Here is a 14,365-nt window from a genome sequence, read left to right as displayed (position 1 = left end):
AGCCACTCAGCTGTATCAGCTCAGCTCTCCACTACCCGCATTACCCACAGGTGATGGCTCAAACCTACAGTCTCTATCTTACTTCCAGCTGCTACCCACAAGTCCACCTTGGTGTCCTGATACCTCTGCTGGCAATCTAACTTTTTCTTCTCTCTCCCTTAAAGGGGAACTGGCAATATATAGCCCTAAAACTGGGAAGGTGGGATAGGGACACTGGGAGTCACAAAGCCTGGTAGGCTGGAAGACATCGCTAAGCTACAAGTCTATATTCATTACAGCAACAGCATGGCACAGTCTTTCCTCCTCCAGCTTGTTATTGATACATAAGGTGAGTTTCACAAGCTCTCCTTGCCCAACAGGAGCACCTCTGACTGATGTTGCCAGTGTCCACCAGTACTGCAAAAAACAGAGACCCTGAAATTAAATGCCTAGTCTCAAATTGCAAAGGACAGGGCCGTGGCTTCAGTGATTTCTAACACAAGTCTGTTCCACACACCATGACACCCCAGAAAGTGTGTGTACACCCCCAAGCACTTATGCTGGGGTCTTACCATCTGGGTGCTTCTCCCGAGTCATAAGTGAGAGGATGGTCTTGGCATAGTCATAGGTCTGTTGTTCGCTGGGAGCACCTGAATACTCTCCGTAATTCGCTAGTTCATTGACACCTCCAAGATCACAGATGGTATCACTGCCAGAGAGACACAGAACTCAGCGCTTGCTCCGGGCAGAGGGGTCACACCTGTACACAGCTGTCCATCATTGCCGAGTCAGCTTACAGAACTGGCCTCGCAGACCTATAGCCTTCAACCCCCACGCAAGCCGCACTTGAAGGCCGGTGTGCCATGAGACTCCCCCGGGCAGAGCACTTTGCCAGCCTCAGGGCACCAAGGTTCTGGGCACACAGCGTGGGTAAAATGAACAGTGAGCAGCTGCCCGACATGGCCCAAAGATACAAGAACTAGCATTTGCAAGAGTCCTCAGGGAGCAAACGGCAGTAGCCAGGGCAGCCGGAGAGCTGTGGCAAACCGTACATCTCCTGGAATTTCCGAGAAAAACAACTGCCAGTTGTTGAGAAGGGACTAAAACGAGGTCCCGATATTTCCGCAACGTGAAAAAGTGCAAATGTTTATCTAGGCATTAAAATGCCGCAGGAGAGCAGAGCGAGGTGTTGGGGGGGGGGGGGGCGTGCGGAATGGGTGAGCGGCTTTTACTTTCTCATGTACTTTTGGTTTTGTTGTACTTTTATATTTTTGCTACCTTTCTATGAGGCACACATCACCAACTATAAAAACTTCAACCATGAAACCATTTTGAACTAAATAAGGTTGCAGAAGACACTATGCACAGGGCAGGTGGCCCCAGAGCCACTTGAAATCCTCAAGGATGCCATAGCTTTCATCTGTTCAGTAAGTTCATGGACCACAGATAGGTGAGAAACTAGAGACTCCAGGCAATCCACGTATAGGCACTAGGCGAATGGACTGGCTGGAGGCATCTGCACCCCTCCTTCCTGTCACCTGTATACGACGGAGGCGCCACCCCCAGCAACCATGGTCCAGATCCTCCCCTTGGGGTTCAGCAAGGTCAGTTTCAAGCTTGCCCCACTTTTGGCATCCAGGTCTGCAATGTAGGCTTCCTGGGGAACAAACAAGCACAGGCGGCCTTTTGAGCACCCCCTTCACAAGGTCCAAAACCCCAATACCACAGCTCTCTATCTGAAGGCACAATAAGGAGTTATTCAATCACTATAGTGGGATGGGGAACAGGGAACTGTAAGGCCCCAGGCCTGGGACAGAATACGATAATATCTTTAAAGTACAAAGTCGCCTACATCTGGCAAACAAGTTTCTCAGCTCCATCCCCTGACTCCAAGTCCTTGGTCCTCTGCCCAAGTCCAGGCCCTACTAGGTCTTGCTGCTTCCACCACTCTCCCCACAGCAGCTCCTACCTTAGCTCCTCCCACATCCTTGTCCACCCCCCAGCCCTTTTCCTTCCTCCAGTCCAGCTAGATGACTTCACACAAGGCCTGATCCTGCTGCGAGGACATCTCGAAGGATGCAGTGGGGAGCAGCAATTAAAATTCTCAGCCAGTGGCCAGAAGAAGAACCTTCCCATCAGGGTCGGGGAGAGCCACTTGGAATTATCAAGAAGCAACAAATCAAGTGAAGAGCACAGAGAGGCTGATTGAGAGTGATGCCTAAAAGGATTTCTGGCCAGGAGTCAGAGGCTTGGCTGATTCCCATTCCGAACCCCCGACCTCACTGGGATTTTAAGAAAATTAAATGGTTCTCCATTTTTCTCTTCCTGCCAAATACAGAGCCAAGATGGGGACCAAATGATTGTCTAGGATTAGTCACGCTGTCTCCTGGGCCCTGTCACGCTCCATCTCCTCCCCAAACCCGCCTCACCTCTGGATATGCCTCACGCCCAAATGGGGGAGGAAACTCTATATCACCCCACTTCACTTTGCAGATGTAGTCAGCTGTGGCATCCACCTTAGCTGCCAAGTCCAGGATGTAGACACCATCTTTGGTCACCACTAGGAGAAAAGTCAAAGCAGTCAGACACCAGCTTTACGGTGAGGCCACCATCAGCTTCTGAACCATCCCTCAAGACTCCTCCAGGTGCAGCCCACGCACTCTACACACGCCTAATAACCATAAATCAGTCAACGGTCCTCCTCGCAGAGACTCTCAGAACACTTCCCACTCGTTGACCTTCAGGTAAAAGGTCAAAGGAGACTGGTTAGCTGCCATGGCAAGTTTGGACACCTTCATAAAATGCCATACTCCTTGTTTTGAATATTCAAGCATTGGCCTACCCATAAACTTCCCATAAAACAAAACAAAATCTGTTTTCTAGAGTTGGTAGTAGATGGGAGAGGCCCTAGGTTCAATCCCTTACACTTATATTAAAACATGAAGAAAGGGCTGGTGAGAAGGATCAGCGGCTTGGTGATTAAGAGAGCTTGTTGTTCTTCTAGAGCCAGACCCAGAGCCCACGCATGTGGGGCAGCTCACAACTGCTTATAACTCCAGCCATCAGACAGTCATTCTGGTCACCACAGCCACACACGGCATGCATGTCACACACACACACACAAATATAGGTTATTAAATCTTTAAAATTAATTTAAATAAATAATAAAAACTGTTGAAGAAGGTATGGGAGCAGAGGACAAACGAGAGGACCAGAAGTTCAATGTCATCCTCAGCTATATAGTGAGCTTGAGGCTAGTGTGGACTAGACTAGACCCTACTTCAAAATAACAAAAAACAAAACAAAAACAAAAAAACTGGGGCTGGAGAGATGGCTCAGAGGTTAAGAGCACCGACCGGCTGCTCTTCCAGGGTCCTGAGTTCAACTCCTGACAACCACATGGCAGCTCACAACCATCTATAATAAGATCTAGTGCCCTCTTCTGATGTGCAAACATACATGCAGGCAAAACATTGTATACATAATAAATATATCTTAAAACACACACACACACCCAAAACAACAACAAAAACTTTGTTGGTCTAGGTCTTAGGTTCAAATCCCAGTACCACCACTGCTACCGCACACCCACCCATGCACGCATGCATCACTGCTACCGCACACCCACCCATGCATGCACCACTGCTACCGCACATCCACACATACATACATGCACCACTGCTACCGCACACCCACACATACACACATGCACCACTGCTACCGCACACCCACCCATGCATGCACCACTGCTACCGCACACCCACGCATGTGAACCACTGCTACCGCACACCCACACATACATGCACCACTGCTACCGCACACCCACACATGCACGCACTGCTACCACACACCCACGCATACACGCATGCACCACTACTACCGCACACCCACCCATGCATGCACCACTGCTACCGCACATCCACAATGCACCACTGCTACAACATATCCACACGTGCACGCATGCACCACTGCTACCGCACACCCACACATACACGCATGCACCACTGCTACTGCACACCCACACATACACGCAGGCACCACTGCAGTTAGAAGCCCTAGGTGTGTATATCTGGGTCTTCTGTGGTCTAGCTAGGGAAGTCTCAGTGTTTGGTGCAAAGTACCCCAGAGTGCTCTGGGCCCCAGGCCAGCGTATTCATCTGCAACGCCTCACTAAGCATCCATATTTCTTCTCAGGCCATTTAGCTAATTAAGTTAGCACACAGCCATCTGGCCCACTAGAGGGGCTGCATCCTCAGCTGGAATTCAGTAATTCCCCTCTTCTTGGACTCTGCCCCGAGAGGCCTAGCCAGAATCTGCCAGGCCATCTGTTTCCTTCACAGCTTGAGAGCCTGTGGCCACTCTTCTTGGTGTTAGGGGTAGTAAATGATTGACCAACCGAGGGAGAGCTAGTGAGGCCTCCAAGGGTACAGGAAGGATCAGATCAGAGCCTGGGAAGCCTAACCTGCAGACAGGAACAACCCAACAGACAGACCAAAGCCAGGACTTCCCCAGAGTGGGACAAATTAAGGCCAAAGAAAGAAGTTGGAGTTGGCTAAAGTTACAGTCTAGGTGCTCAGAAACAGGAGCTGGCACTGGAGACCACTCCTTATGGTGATGCCCTAGGTACCCAGAGAAGTTCTATATTGCCTTCTGGCAGGAGGGCCCGGGCTCTCTGAGCACCAAAGCCAGGGTTACTGTAGGCATGGGGGCCCCTCCCCATTCTGCCCCAGCAAACAAAGCTCGTTACCAAGGGGGTTGATCTCAAGGTAGGTAAAGTACAGATCCTCGTAGAAATTGAACAGGCCAGAGATGAAGCTGGCCAGGACTCTAGAAGGGAAAGGGAAAGAGGACCAGTTAACCAATCAGTCAGGACTCCATTCCCTCCCCTTCCCTGTAGCAATCTCACTGTCTCTGACAGCCCAGCTCACTTCACTCCTGACCCTTCAACCTCCATTGTTCTCTGCCAACCCTGATCCCTTGGATGTCACTCTTCAAACACTGAGGCGGAAAGAACCTGTCAAGCTCAGAGCTGGAGGAGTGCCAGACAGACAGGGGCCAGGAGGTGAGGGATGAGGCTGGCATACTGCAGACTGATTCCAAGCCAACACCCTCCTGAAAACGTGGCTCCCTTCCTCAGGACAAAGCTGTACCCACCGCTTATTCCCAAGCAGGGAGGCCCACTCTACTTTCTCTCTCCTGTCCCCAGAGCCAGTGCATTGGTCTTCTCGTCCCTAGTCGTGCCCACATCACCCCTCTCAGAACTCAACTCTTTCTTGTCTTCAGGGGCATGGACCAACAGGTGTCTCTTAATGTCGTCGGTGTTCAGCTTCTCATCCACACCTACGAGCAGCTTCTGGGCTTTGGCATCCACATCGCCCACATCCACACCCCCTTCGTGGTGGAACAGGACGTAGTCTCCTTCCCGAGTAGCATAGATGCACACATAGAACTCCTCCGCCTTGCAAGTAAAGACAGCATGAAGGTGGGGAAGGGGCCCAACTGGCAGGGGACCGGGGAGGGGGGGAGGGCGGAAGGTCTTAGCCCAGGAGCGGAACCCGACCCCCGTGGTCTCATTTCTAAACCCTGACAAGGGGACTGCTAATGAACAAGGAAAGACAAGAACCCAACCTCCCCAGTTGAGTCAGAAGCTGAGTCAGAGTGTCCCATTTTGAAGGGGTCCTGCCCTCAAGTCCGTCTCATCCCAACATTACGAAGTCCCCTATGTTATCTGCTCTTACTCTGTTTTGCTGCAGACTAAGCCATTCTTTCACCACAGATAGTTTATTCATAATTTCTTCCAGGCCTGGTCCCCTTGGCTATTCCCTGAGGCACCCCAATCTCTCATCATTTTAGGGGGACAACCACAAAGTTGCAGAAGAAAGACGATCCAGCTTGGCACTGCCTCACATACCTGACTGTGGGGCACAAAAGGTTCAATCAGAAAGTTCTTGAGGAAGCCTTTGGCTTTGCCGACCTATGGAGAAATTGAGGGAGACAGCTGAGACGCATGGCGTATTCTTCACAAAGTATTACCATCTCAGGCGGCAAACAGATTTCTCCAGAAGTCAGGACGATGGGGTCACAGATAAACATGAGAAATTCTCAGGAGAGTCCCTCTTCACACTTCTGCTTTTACTTACACTTGGGGAGGGGGCAGGAGTATGTGCATGTCATGTCAAGCATGTGGAGATGGACGATAGTTCAGAGCTCCCTCCACCATGTGGATCCCAAGAATCAAACAGAGGTCGTCAGGCCTGATGGCAAGCGCCTTACCCACTGATCAATCTCGCTAGCCCGGGCAGTCAAAGAGGGAGATGGAAACTTGGGTACCTTGGTAAGGGCACACTACTTTGCCCTGAGGTAGACACTGTGACCTAGCCCGAGGACATGAGTTCAGGCCTGACGGGCAAGAGAGGGGAGAGCCAGAGGCTGATTAGGGCAAACTCTCCCTCCTGTGTTTCCTGGCTGAAGACAACAGGCCTGCAGAGCTAATCAGCTTGAGTGGGTCCCTGGCGGCAGCAGAGGCGAGACAGCCCTCATCCCCTGAACCCCCCGCCTGCCCGCCTGCCCGCTTGTGCGTCATTGCTGAGTCAGGGACCAGACAGTGATCCATCAGAGGTAATGAGCTGCTCCAGCCAGGTCCGGCGCTGCTGCCAGCTCAGATGTCTGTGACATCTCCCTCCTGTCAGCCTGCTAGGAAGGGAGCGTGATGTGCTCCCTGGGGACACTGTTCAGTACCCAGCCCAACCACACTCTCCACAGGGGCCTGGGAACTCAAAGGTCAGATCCCTCCACCCCTGGACCCATGAGTAGCTTCAAAGATCCATCTTTACCTACAAGGACCAGAGCCTAGGAAACAGAGTTGATTGGAGGAAGCCAGCATAGAGGAAGGTGTCTCCGATGCCACCTCCCCAGGGTAGTCAACACCTCATCCCTGTGCCTGTCCCTGAGGGGCACCAGTCTCTGCAGAACTCTGTGCCAAGCAGACACAGACACACATCCTCCCTGGGCTAAGCCAAACTTCAGACTCCATCCACCCCCACCTCTTTTCCACCTCCCTTGGAGAGCAAAGAGGAGAAAAAACACAGTTTTATCACCAAGCATTGCTTAGCTTCCTCGCTCTCATCCTCAGAGCTGATAGTAATCACTGAGCTGGGAGAGCTAAACTTCCTCCTCAGCGTTAGTAACTGTCTTCGTCCATGGCTCTCCACCCAACATCTCTCTCTTGCCCGACAATTCTGCAGCTCCCCTTTCATCTTGTTTTAATTCACCTTCTTTGTAAGCATGTCATCCTCGACACCCACAACTTTAATTTGGAAACCAGAGAGCAAGCAGTTCCCAGAACGAGCCTTTGTCCTAGCTCCTCACTGGTGGTCACGGTTTCTGGCTCTCTAGTTGTTCTGGGGTCACAAATGTGGCACATCTTATCTGAAGCACTGTCACTAGGTTGGGTTCCTGATGAGGGAGCTGGGAACGACCGCCAAGACGGGGCTGCAGCCAGGCCAGTCCCACACTCCATCCCTCTCCATCGCTATGGGGCAGGCTGGGCTGGGAGTCATAGGTTGGTTGAGCTGCAGGTTACCATGTTGTTTCCACCCTGACTCCCTACATCAAGACTCACGGTGGCCTCGTGTCCCAGTCGAGGTTTTAGCCAGGATTTGACTCCATCCAGAGTGAGGTTGACCCCAACTAGGCCAAGCTTTCCTCGACGTTTGATCAGTTGGTCTGGCTTGACCACCAAGCTCTGAAATAAAAAGGGTTGGAACTTAGAGTAAAGAAGGAAGAAGACATATAGAAAGTAAAGTTGTATGGCTTTTCATCACCTGCTCTCACGTTTATCCATCAGGACCACTTTCCTGTGCTGGAGCCTTTCCTTACCTACCACAGTCAAATCTTCTGGCCACCAGAAGACAGCCAGGATGAACCCGGCACAGAGCAGATGCTCAGAGAACGCCTATGAATGAGTGGGCTCTGACTTTCTCCATGGGAGGTATTAGCTGCTTCGTTAATCACATTTAGAACATGGACCAGTCCTCTCTTGCTCGAAAAGACTTAGGACAGATCCTTAGGATTACAAAGGACCTTTGGAGATAATTTGACCAGTCCCATCCCTATGTCTAAACATAACCACAACAGGCCAGGCAATCAGTCCTTCGTTCCAGGACCAAGAAATCCACTACCTTCCCAACTGTCTCAGCAAGGGAAAAACAAAACAACAGCATAAGGCCTTGTCTGGGTCTGCCAGAAGTCTAAGTGCTCCCCGAAGCCAGCCAAATATGCTACGGAAGGATCTTCAGAGCTTCTAGTCCAGGCTGACCCCCTTCATGGTCAGTCATCAGCTACTTTCACAAAGTATGAGGTCCCACTTCTTTATTTATTTTTATGTGGATGAGTGCTTTGCCTGCATGTATATAAGAGAGGATATCACCTGGAACTGGGGTTACAGAGAGTGTGAGCTGCTATGTGGATGCTGGGAACCAAAGCCAAGTCCTCTACTTGGAACTGGAGTTCTCCTTGATCCTAACCGCTGAGCTATCTCTCTAGACTCAAGGCCCCACATTTTGTTTCTTTGTTTTTGTTTTTCAAGACAGGGTTCTGGCTGTCCCAGACTCGCTCTGTAGACCAGGCTGGCCTCGAACTCACAGAGATCTGCCTGCCTCTGTCTCCTGAGTGCTAAGATTAAAGGCCTGTGCCACCACTGCCTGGCTAAGATCCCACTTAATTGTCCTGAGATGCTCCACTTTGAGGAAGGAAGGAAGGTATGCATCTTTTTTTTTTTTTAAGCTAAGCATCTAACAACTGCTAGATAGCACATGAAATGCTTCTTGCTAATCCTTATAGCTCATAGTATTAATCCTTTTTGACATTAGAGAATCTAACTCTAGAGAAATAAAATGGTTTGCCCAAGGCCATATGGTTCATAAATAGAGAAGCATGATTTTTTTTTTTTTTTTGGATTTTTCAAGACAGGGTTTCTCCGTGGCTTTTGGTTCCTGTCCTGGCACTAGCTCTTGTAGACCAGGCTGGCCTCGAACTCACAGAGATCCGCCTGCCTCTGCCTCCCGAGTGCTGGAATTAAAGGCATGCAACACCACGGCTCGGCTGAGAAGCATGATTTTGATACCATTTGTCTGGTTCCAAGTCCACATGAAGGGCTCAGAGCAAACTCAAGACCCTGCTCAGCCAGCTGCAGACACACAGGCCAATCTGCAATCACGTAACTCCTTGGGACACCTCCAAGAAATCAAAAGCTTTCTCCTCCTAGAGCTTGGAAAGAAGGGCCTGGGCTGCAGGCAAAGCTCACCTGACTGAGCAGCCAGGGGTGGTCCTGCAGCAGACGCGCCCAGTCGGTGTCAGGAGTAACCCGGGCATACTTGAACCGGTTCTGGATGGCTGAGGTGGTACAGATGTACTTGTAGAGGAGTTCCTTGCCGGTCTGCTCTGAGATTGCCTTGGCCGACATGGTTTACCTGGGAGGGTGAGCGGAACTGGTTAGTTGGGGCAGGAAGATCGATGCACTGTCTTCCCCAGCAGGTTGGATCTACTCCTAGCTGCCCACAAACAATGAAACTAGACCTTGGCTCTTCTCAGAAGAACGAAAAAAGAGCTGTCTTAGGAGGGGATGGGAGATGTCGTCAAAGCAGCTTCATCAGCAGAGACACAGAGCAGAAAAGAAGGTGGCACCAGACATGGTAGTGTATTCCCATAACCCCATCACCCGGGAGGTAGTGGGAGAAGAGCCAGAAGTTCAAGGCCAGCCTCGGACATATGAAATCTTGTCTCAAAAAGAGAAAGGGAGAGAGAAGGGAGGGAGGAAGGGAAAGAGGCAGGGAGGGAGGGAGAGGAACAGAAAAAAATGTGCAATGTGTAATTCCTCTGAAACTCTTAGCTTGACCTTAACCTTGTCTCTACTCCCTCTGGGCAAACTAGCTGGCCTGAGCAAAAGGCAGACCAAAGGGGAAGCCAGGAACACCAAGAGTTTGATCCAAACATGAAGGCTGTTCTCTGAAGTGGACACACAGACACACAGAGAAGAGAAGAGAAGAGAAGAGAAGAGAAGAGAAGAGAAGAGAAGAGAAGAAAAGAGAATTCTTTATGTCATCTGACCTGTGAGTAGCATTGCGGGAACTGCACAGGCTGGCCTCATTTTCTCCCCAGGTTTCATTCCCCTCCCAGCCTGACTCACTCACATACGTTCCCCCCCAAAGACTACAGGCCCTGGTAGGGTGGGAGGAAGGAGAACATCACCTCAAAGCTCGTTTATCCTAGGACACTAGATTCCCACCTCAAAGGACATACAAACCAGTCACAGGGCAGGGAACTTTGACCTAGAGATCATCCTACCCACCCCACTGAATCATCTTAGCAGTTAACTTTGAGCAAAACAGAGGCTCCTCCAGGGACCACCCTGTACTAGTCATTCCTTAACCGAGCCAGAACTTGGGAGAAGGCAGACGCTATCCTTGGTGACATGTGTGGAGAAACTCGTCTTAGGGGCTGGGAGTGTGGCTCCGTGGCAGAGCCCTTGCCTCACATGCGTAAGAGCCTGGGTTTGGTCCCCAGGACTGGGAGAAATAACTCATCTCATGTGAGCACATACATCACATCCACTCAGACTCCGAATTCCATTTCTCAGATGAAGAATCAAAGTTCAGAGGGAGGGGGTGAACTTGCCCAAGAAGCCCGACTCACTAGCAGGACTGGAGCCCTAACAGTAACTGCGGGCCTAACGGAAAGGCATTTCTCCCAAGACTGGCCCCCCCAACGATGCGAGAGGGTCTATGATGAAAATTCGCTCATCCTTCCTGTCTACTACCTTCCCGGACACACCCACTCTCCCCCAGAGCAACTGCGGAATAGTGAGACAAAACAGAGAAAGGAAACTCAGTCATGCATGCCCAGTACCTGACTAGATGAAGACAGGCTGCCTGTCTCTCCCAAAGGGCTAGAATAGAAGCTGCTGGATTTGCTGGGGAGAGGAAGTCAGATATACACAAGGAGGGTGAGTTAAGGCTAGCTGACACATCGGGGAAGGTTAGTCTCCTTTCCCAGCCCAGGGAAGGTGTCATAGGACCACACTGAACTTCCCTGCCAATAGGCCATGCAGGAGAGGCTCCGGGTGCTAATCATGGCCAGGCTGCCTCCCTCTGTCTCTAATTCACCACAATGGGCATATTCAGCTTGGGACCTGGCCCAAAGTAGGTAGCCGGAAAGGGGCTCAGAGACCTTCCCAGTGTGGTACTTTTCCTGGGGTGACTTGTAACTCCTTCTCAGTTTGTTTCTGAAGGAGACACCCCAACTAGCCCCAGTGCCCCCAGAGTCCTCCACCCCCACCCACTCCGGTACCATTTCCCAACCTTCTTGACTCAGACCAGAAAAACTGGTCCTGGAATCGAATGGGCACACCCCTACCCCCTCCCAAACAGAGTGCAGCCCAGGGCACGTTAAGCAGAAAGAGAAGGGGGTGGCACTGACCACTTTCAGCTATCAGTATACCTTCAGCAAACAGGACCACACAGCCCAAGAGGAAGGGCGCCCCTTCGCCAAGCCTACCCAGAATTCTGACACTGACTTTTAACAATCCCCAGAATTTAGGGCCCTCCCAAAAGAAGCCCAAGACCCAACCAAGGCAAAGAAGAGGGAGAAAAAGAGCAACCTTAGACAACTGAAGGAAATCATAATTTCCTGGAGTCTCAGATCTGAGAGTCCATCTCCATGAGGCCAGGGGTGGGTGGGGTCAGAAGACAAAATAACAGGGAGATGAAAAAGGAAAGAGTGGCCAGTTAACCAAAATAAGATATGCCACTAAAGCACTGCGCCTTTCGGGGAGCCTGAGACAAAGGGCTCATAGAAGAACTGGAGGAAGGGCCTGGCTTCTCACCAGTGCAGCTCGCACATCCAGGGAGGCCTCAGACAAAATCGATCGCGATTTCAATTGTTGATTTCCTGCCCTTTGGAGCAATGGATCTTTGAGGTTTCCTATGTTTTTCAGAATCTGAAAACCCTTTGGGCAGTATGCACGTACTCAAACGTGCGACAAGTATATTCCTATCTCTGATTGGAAATCCCCCTCCCCCTCAACACACGCACCCCAAAGTCTTAAACTGCCTGTTCCAGCAGCTGATGACGTCAAATTTGTGATAGATGGTTTCACAGCAGAGCCGAGCCCCCAGAAACTGTTACCTGGTAACAATAATCCCCAAACTCTTCAGTAGAAACCACATCATGAACATGGACATACATAAACACACACACACAAACACACATTCTCTTTCATCCCACCCCCATTTCCCCGACCCACCACCTGACTCCCTGTCTCTGTCTCCCCAAGGAAGGGACCTTTTGAGTTTAATGGGGTATTTTCTGCAGAGAGTGGCCCAAGATTGAATACACTCACAGAGGCGCCAGGAGCAGAAGCAACCCGCAGGGAAGGATGAATGAATGAAGCCTGTTCTCCAAGAAGGCTCCTCTGGGACACCGTGGTAGACAGGAACTACTGAGGATATTTCTTAGGGTCGACAAAACACTGTCCCTTTAAGGGCTAGGGGAAGTGGGGGTGGGACGACAACAAGCAATCCCTGTAGCAGAGGATGGGGCAGAGTTCTCTGGAGTATTCCCGCTGCACCAGGCACCGTGTCTGAATGGGGATTAAAAACAGCAGCTATTCTGTGTTCACGGCCTCCCTTTACCGGCCTCCCTTTACCGCTCCCTCGGAGTGTTTCAGAAGCTTTCTAAGAGGTGGATCCTTCTGGGGCAGTTATCTCTCAACATTAAAGAAACCAGAGACCCTGAACAGTGAGATACGAAGCCCAGTTAAAGGGAGAAGACAGACAGGGTGGGCTGGCAAACTAAAAGTGCCCTAATGTTCTTTTCAAAACCTTGCCAGGAGGCCCCCGACATGGCAAAACTTCAAGGCTGGAGAAAGCAGCAGGCTCTGGGCACCGGACCTCTGCCAGGCCTGACAGGAGGAAAGGTAGCATCTTCTGCACACACGCGCGGGCGCACGCACACATACACACACCTCAGGAGCTTGCCTCGCTTAGACTCCTGGGCACTCCGACCATCTGTTGTTTGGGGGTTGAACCCGTGGACAGTTCCTTAGCAGGCAGAGCCCTTTAGGGGCCGTCGCTGCGGAGGCAAGGCCTCAGGCATCCTGGGGTGGCACAGCCCGCGTGGCCGGGGCCCGCTCCCTCCACACAGAGCTTTATGGATTCACCACAGAACTAATAGGACGGGCCTGCTTGAGCCCGGCGGCGTGCGGCGAGCAGTCACCGCCTTCTCTATTTCCCGCCCCGGTATCCGGTGCGGAACACGAATGGAGCTCAAAAAAAGTGTCCCCCAAAAGACCGGGGAGACTCGAGAGATGGCCCTGGGTGGAGCTGAAGAGAGGCAGGACGTGCAAAAGAATCCGGAGGAGGGAAGAGAGGCAAGGTCGGCCGCAAGCAACGTGCAAACTCCCAGGAACTAGAAAAGGGTGGGGAGGATATAGACACGCAGCTCGAGGCCGGGGCGAAGACTACCAAAAAGCTGAGACCTGCACGAAAGTTCTAAGCAGGTGCAGGGAACGCGCGGGAGAGCCCGGCCAGGGAGCCGGGAGGTGGTTCCGGGTTGGGGGAGGGAAGCAGGAAGCTTCGCGGGGACTGGGGGTCGCGCCCGCACCCACGGCTGCCGCACTCACCTTTTCGAGAAAGCCCGAGTGCGGCTCTGTCCGCAAGCCCCAGGTTACCCCAACTCCCTGGATCGCTCCAGCCGCCCGCAGCTGCCCGCGATCCGGCTTTTGTCCCGGCCCAAGCGGGCTCCTCCCCACCCCCCCCATCAGCTCACAGGCCGAGCGGCCCGGCGATTGGGCACACGCGTTCCCTAGCCTGAGCTCTAAGCTCCTCCCCATTCGCTGCTGCGGTGGCCCCGCCCTTAGGCCTGGCCTGGGGCTGATGGGACTTGTAGTCCGGGAAGACAGCGGGGCAGAGGCGGGGCCGTGGGCGGGGCCTTGGATGGGGAGATGGGCCGGGCGGCCCAGGGAGGAGAAACTACGAGGCTGGGGGCTGTGGCCTGATCGCTTCAGGGGCTGGGCCGGCCAGCCGCCGGGTGAAGTAGCTGAAGGAGGGGGTTGTTGGCTCAAATGGCTGTAGCACTTCTTGCAGGACCTGGCATCCTCTTCCTCCCTCCCATGGGAGAGACTGAAGTTCTTACCCTAGGCACTAGTAAGCCTCCACACTAACCCTGCTTTTGAAATCGATGCCTGCTTTCCTTTCACACGTGGCACCTCTCCGCTCCTGGACCCCACCCTGTGGAGTATACATAGGGTGAGACTACACCACCACGCTAACATTCAGCTAGCCCGACATAGGATAGATTGGAGGAAGTGGTGAACTAGGGAAGCGTCGTT

The 14,365-nt window shown here is 52.1% G+C and overlaps 1 protein-coding gene across 2 annotated transcripts in view; it reads right to left on the bottom strand.

Moving 5' to 3' along the window:
• Acly (ATP citrate lyase) overlaps positions 1 to 13,867 on the bottom strand; it is a 52,809-nt gene extending 38,942 nt beyond the window's left edge. Inside the window, exons 1-9 of one of the 2 annotated variants that reach the window (XM_075990750.1) lie at positions 13,658 to 13,867; positions 9,284 to 9,449; positions 7,601 to 7,723; positions 5,891 to 5,953; positions 5,247 to 5,437; positions 4,727 to 4,806; positions 2,409 to 2,539; positions 1,518 to 1,636; positions 552 to 688 (exon numbers count right to left, since the gene is read on the bottom strand). In XM_075990750.1, coding sequence (XP_075846865.1) covers positions 552 to 688; positions 1,518 to 1,636; positions 2,409 to 2,539; positions 4,727 to 4,806; positions 5,247 to 5,437; positions 5,891 to 5,953; positions 7,601 to 7,723; positions 9,284 to 9,442 — 1,003 coding nt within the window. In that variant the 5' untranslated portion in view covers positions 9,443 to 9,449; positions 13,658 to 13,867. The remainder of the gene's footprint in view (positions 1 to 551; positions 689 to 1,517; positions 1,637 to 2,408; positions 2,540 to 4,726; positions 4,807 to 5,246; positions 5,438 to 5,890; positions 5,954 to 7,600; positions 7,724 to 9,283; positions 9,450 to 13,657) is intronic. The other variant, XM_075990749.1, reaches the window with a different exon arrangement.
• Between the last annotated feature and the right edge of the window lie 498 nt (positions 13,868 to 14,365).

The sequence above is a fragment of the Microtus pennsylvanicus genome, chromosome 11 (assembly GCF_037038515.1).
Source record: "Microtus pennsylvanicus isolate mMicPen1 chromosome 11, mMicPen1.hap1, whole genome shotgun sequence".
Classification (NCBI taxonomy): domain Eukaryota; kingdom Metazoa; phylum Chordata; class Mammalia; order Rodentia; family Cricetidae; genus Microtus; species Microtus pennsylvanicus.
This window is presented reverse-complemented; position numbering and strand designations above follow the sequence as displayed.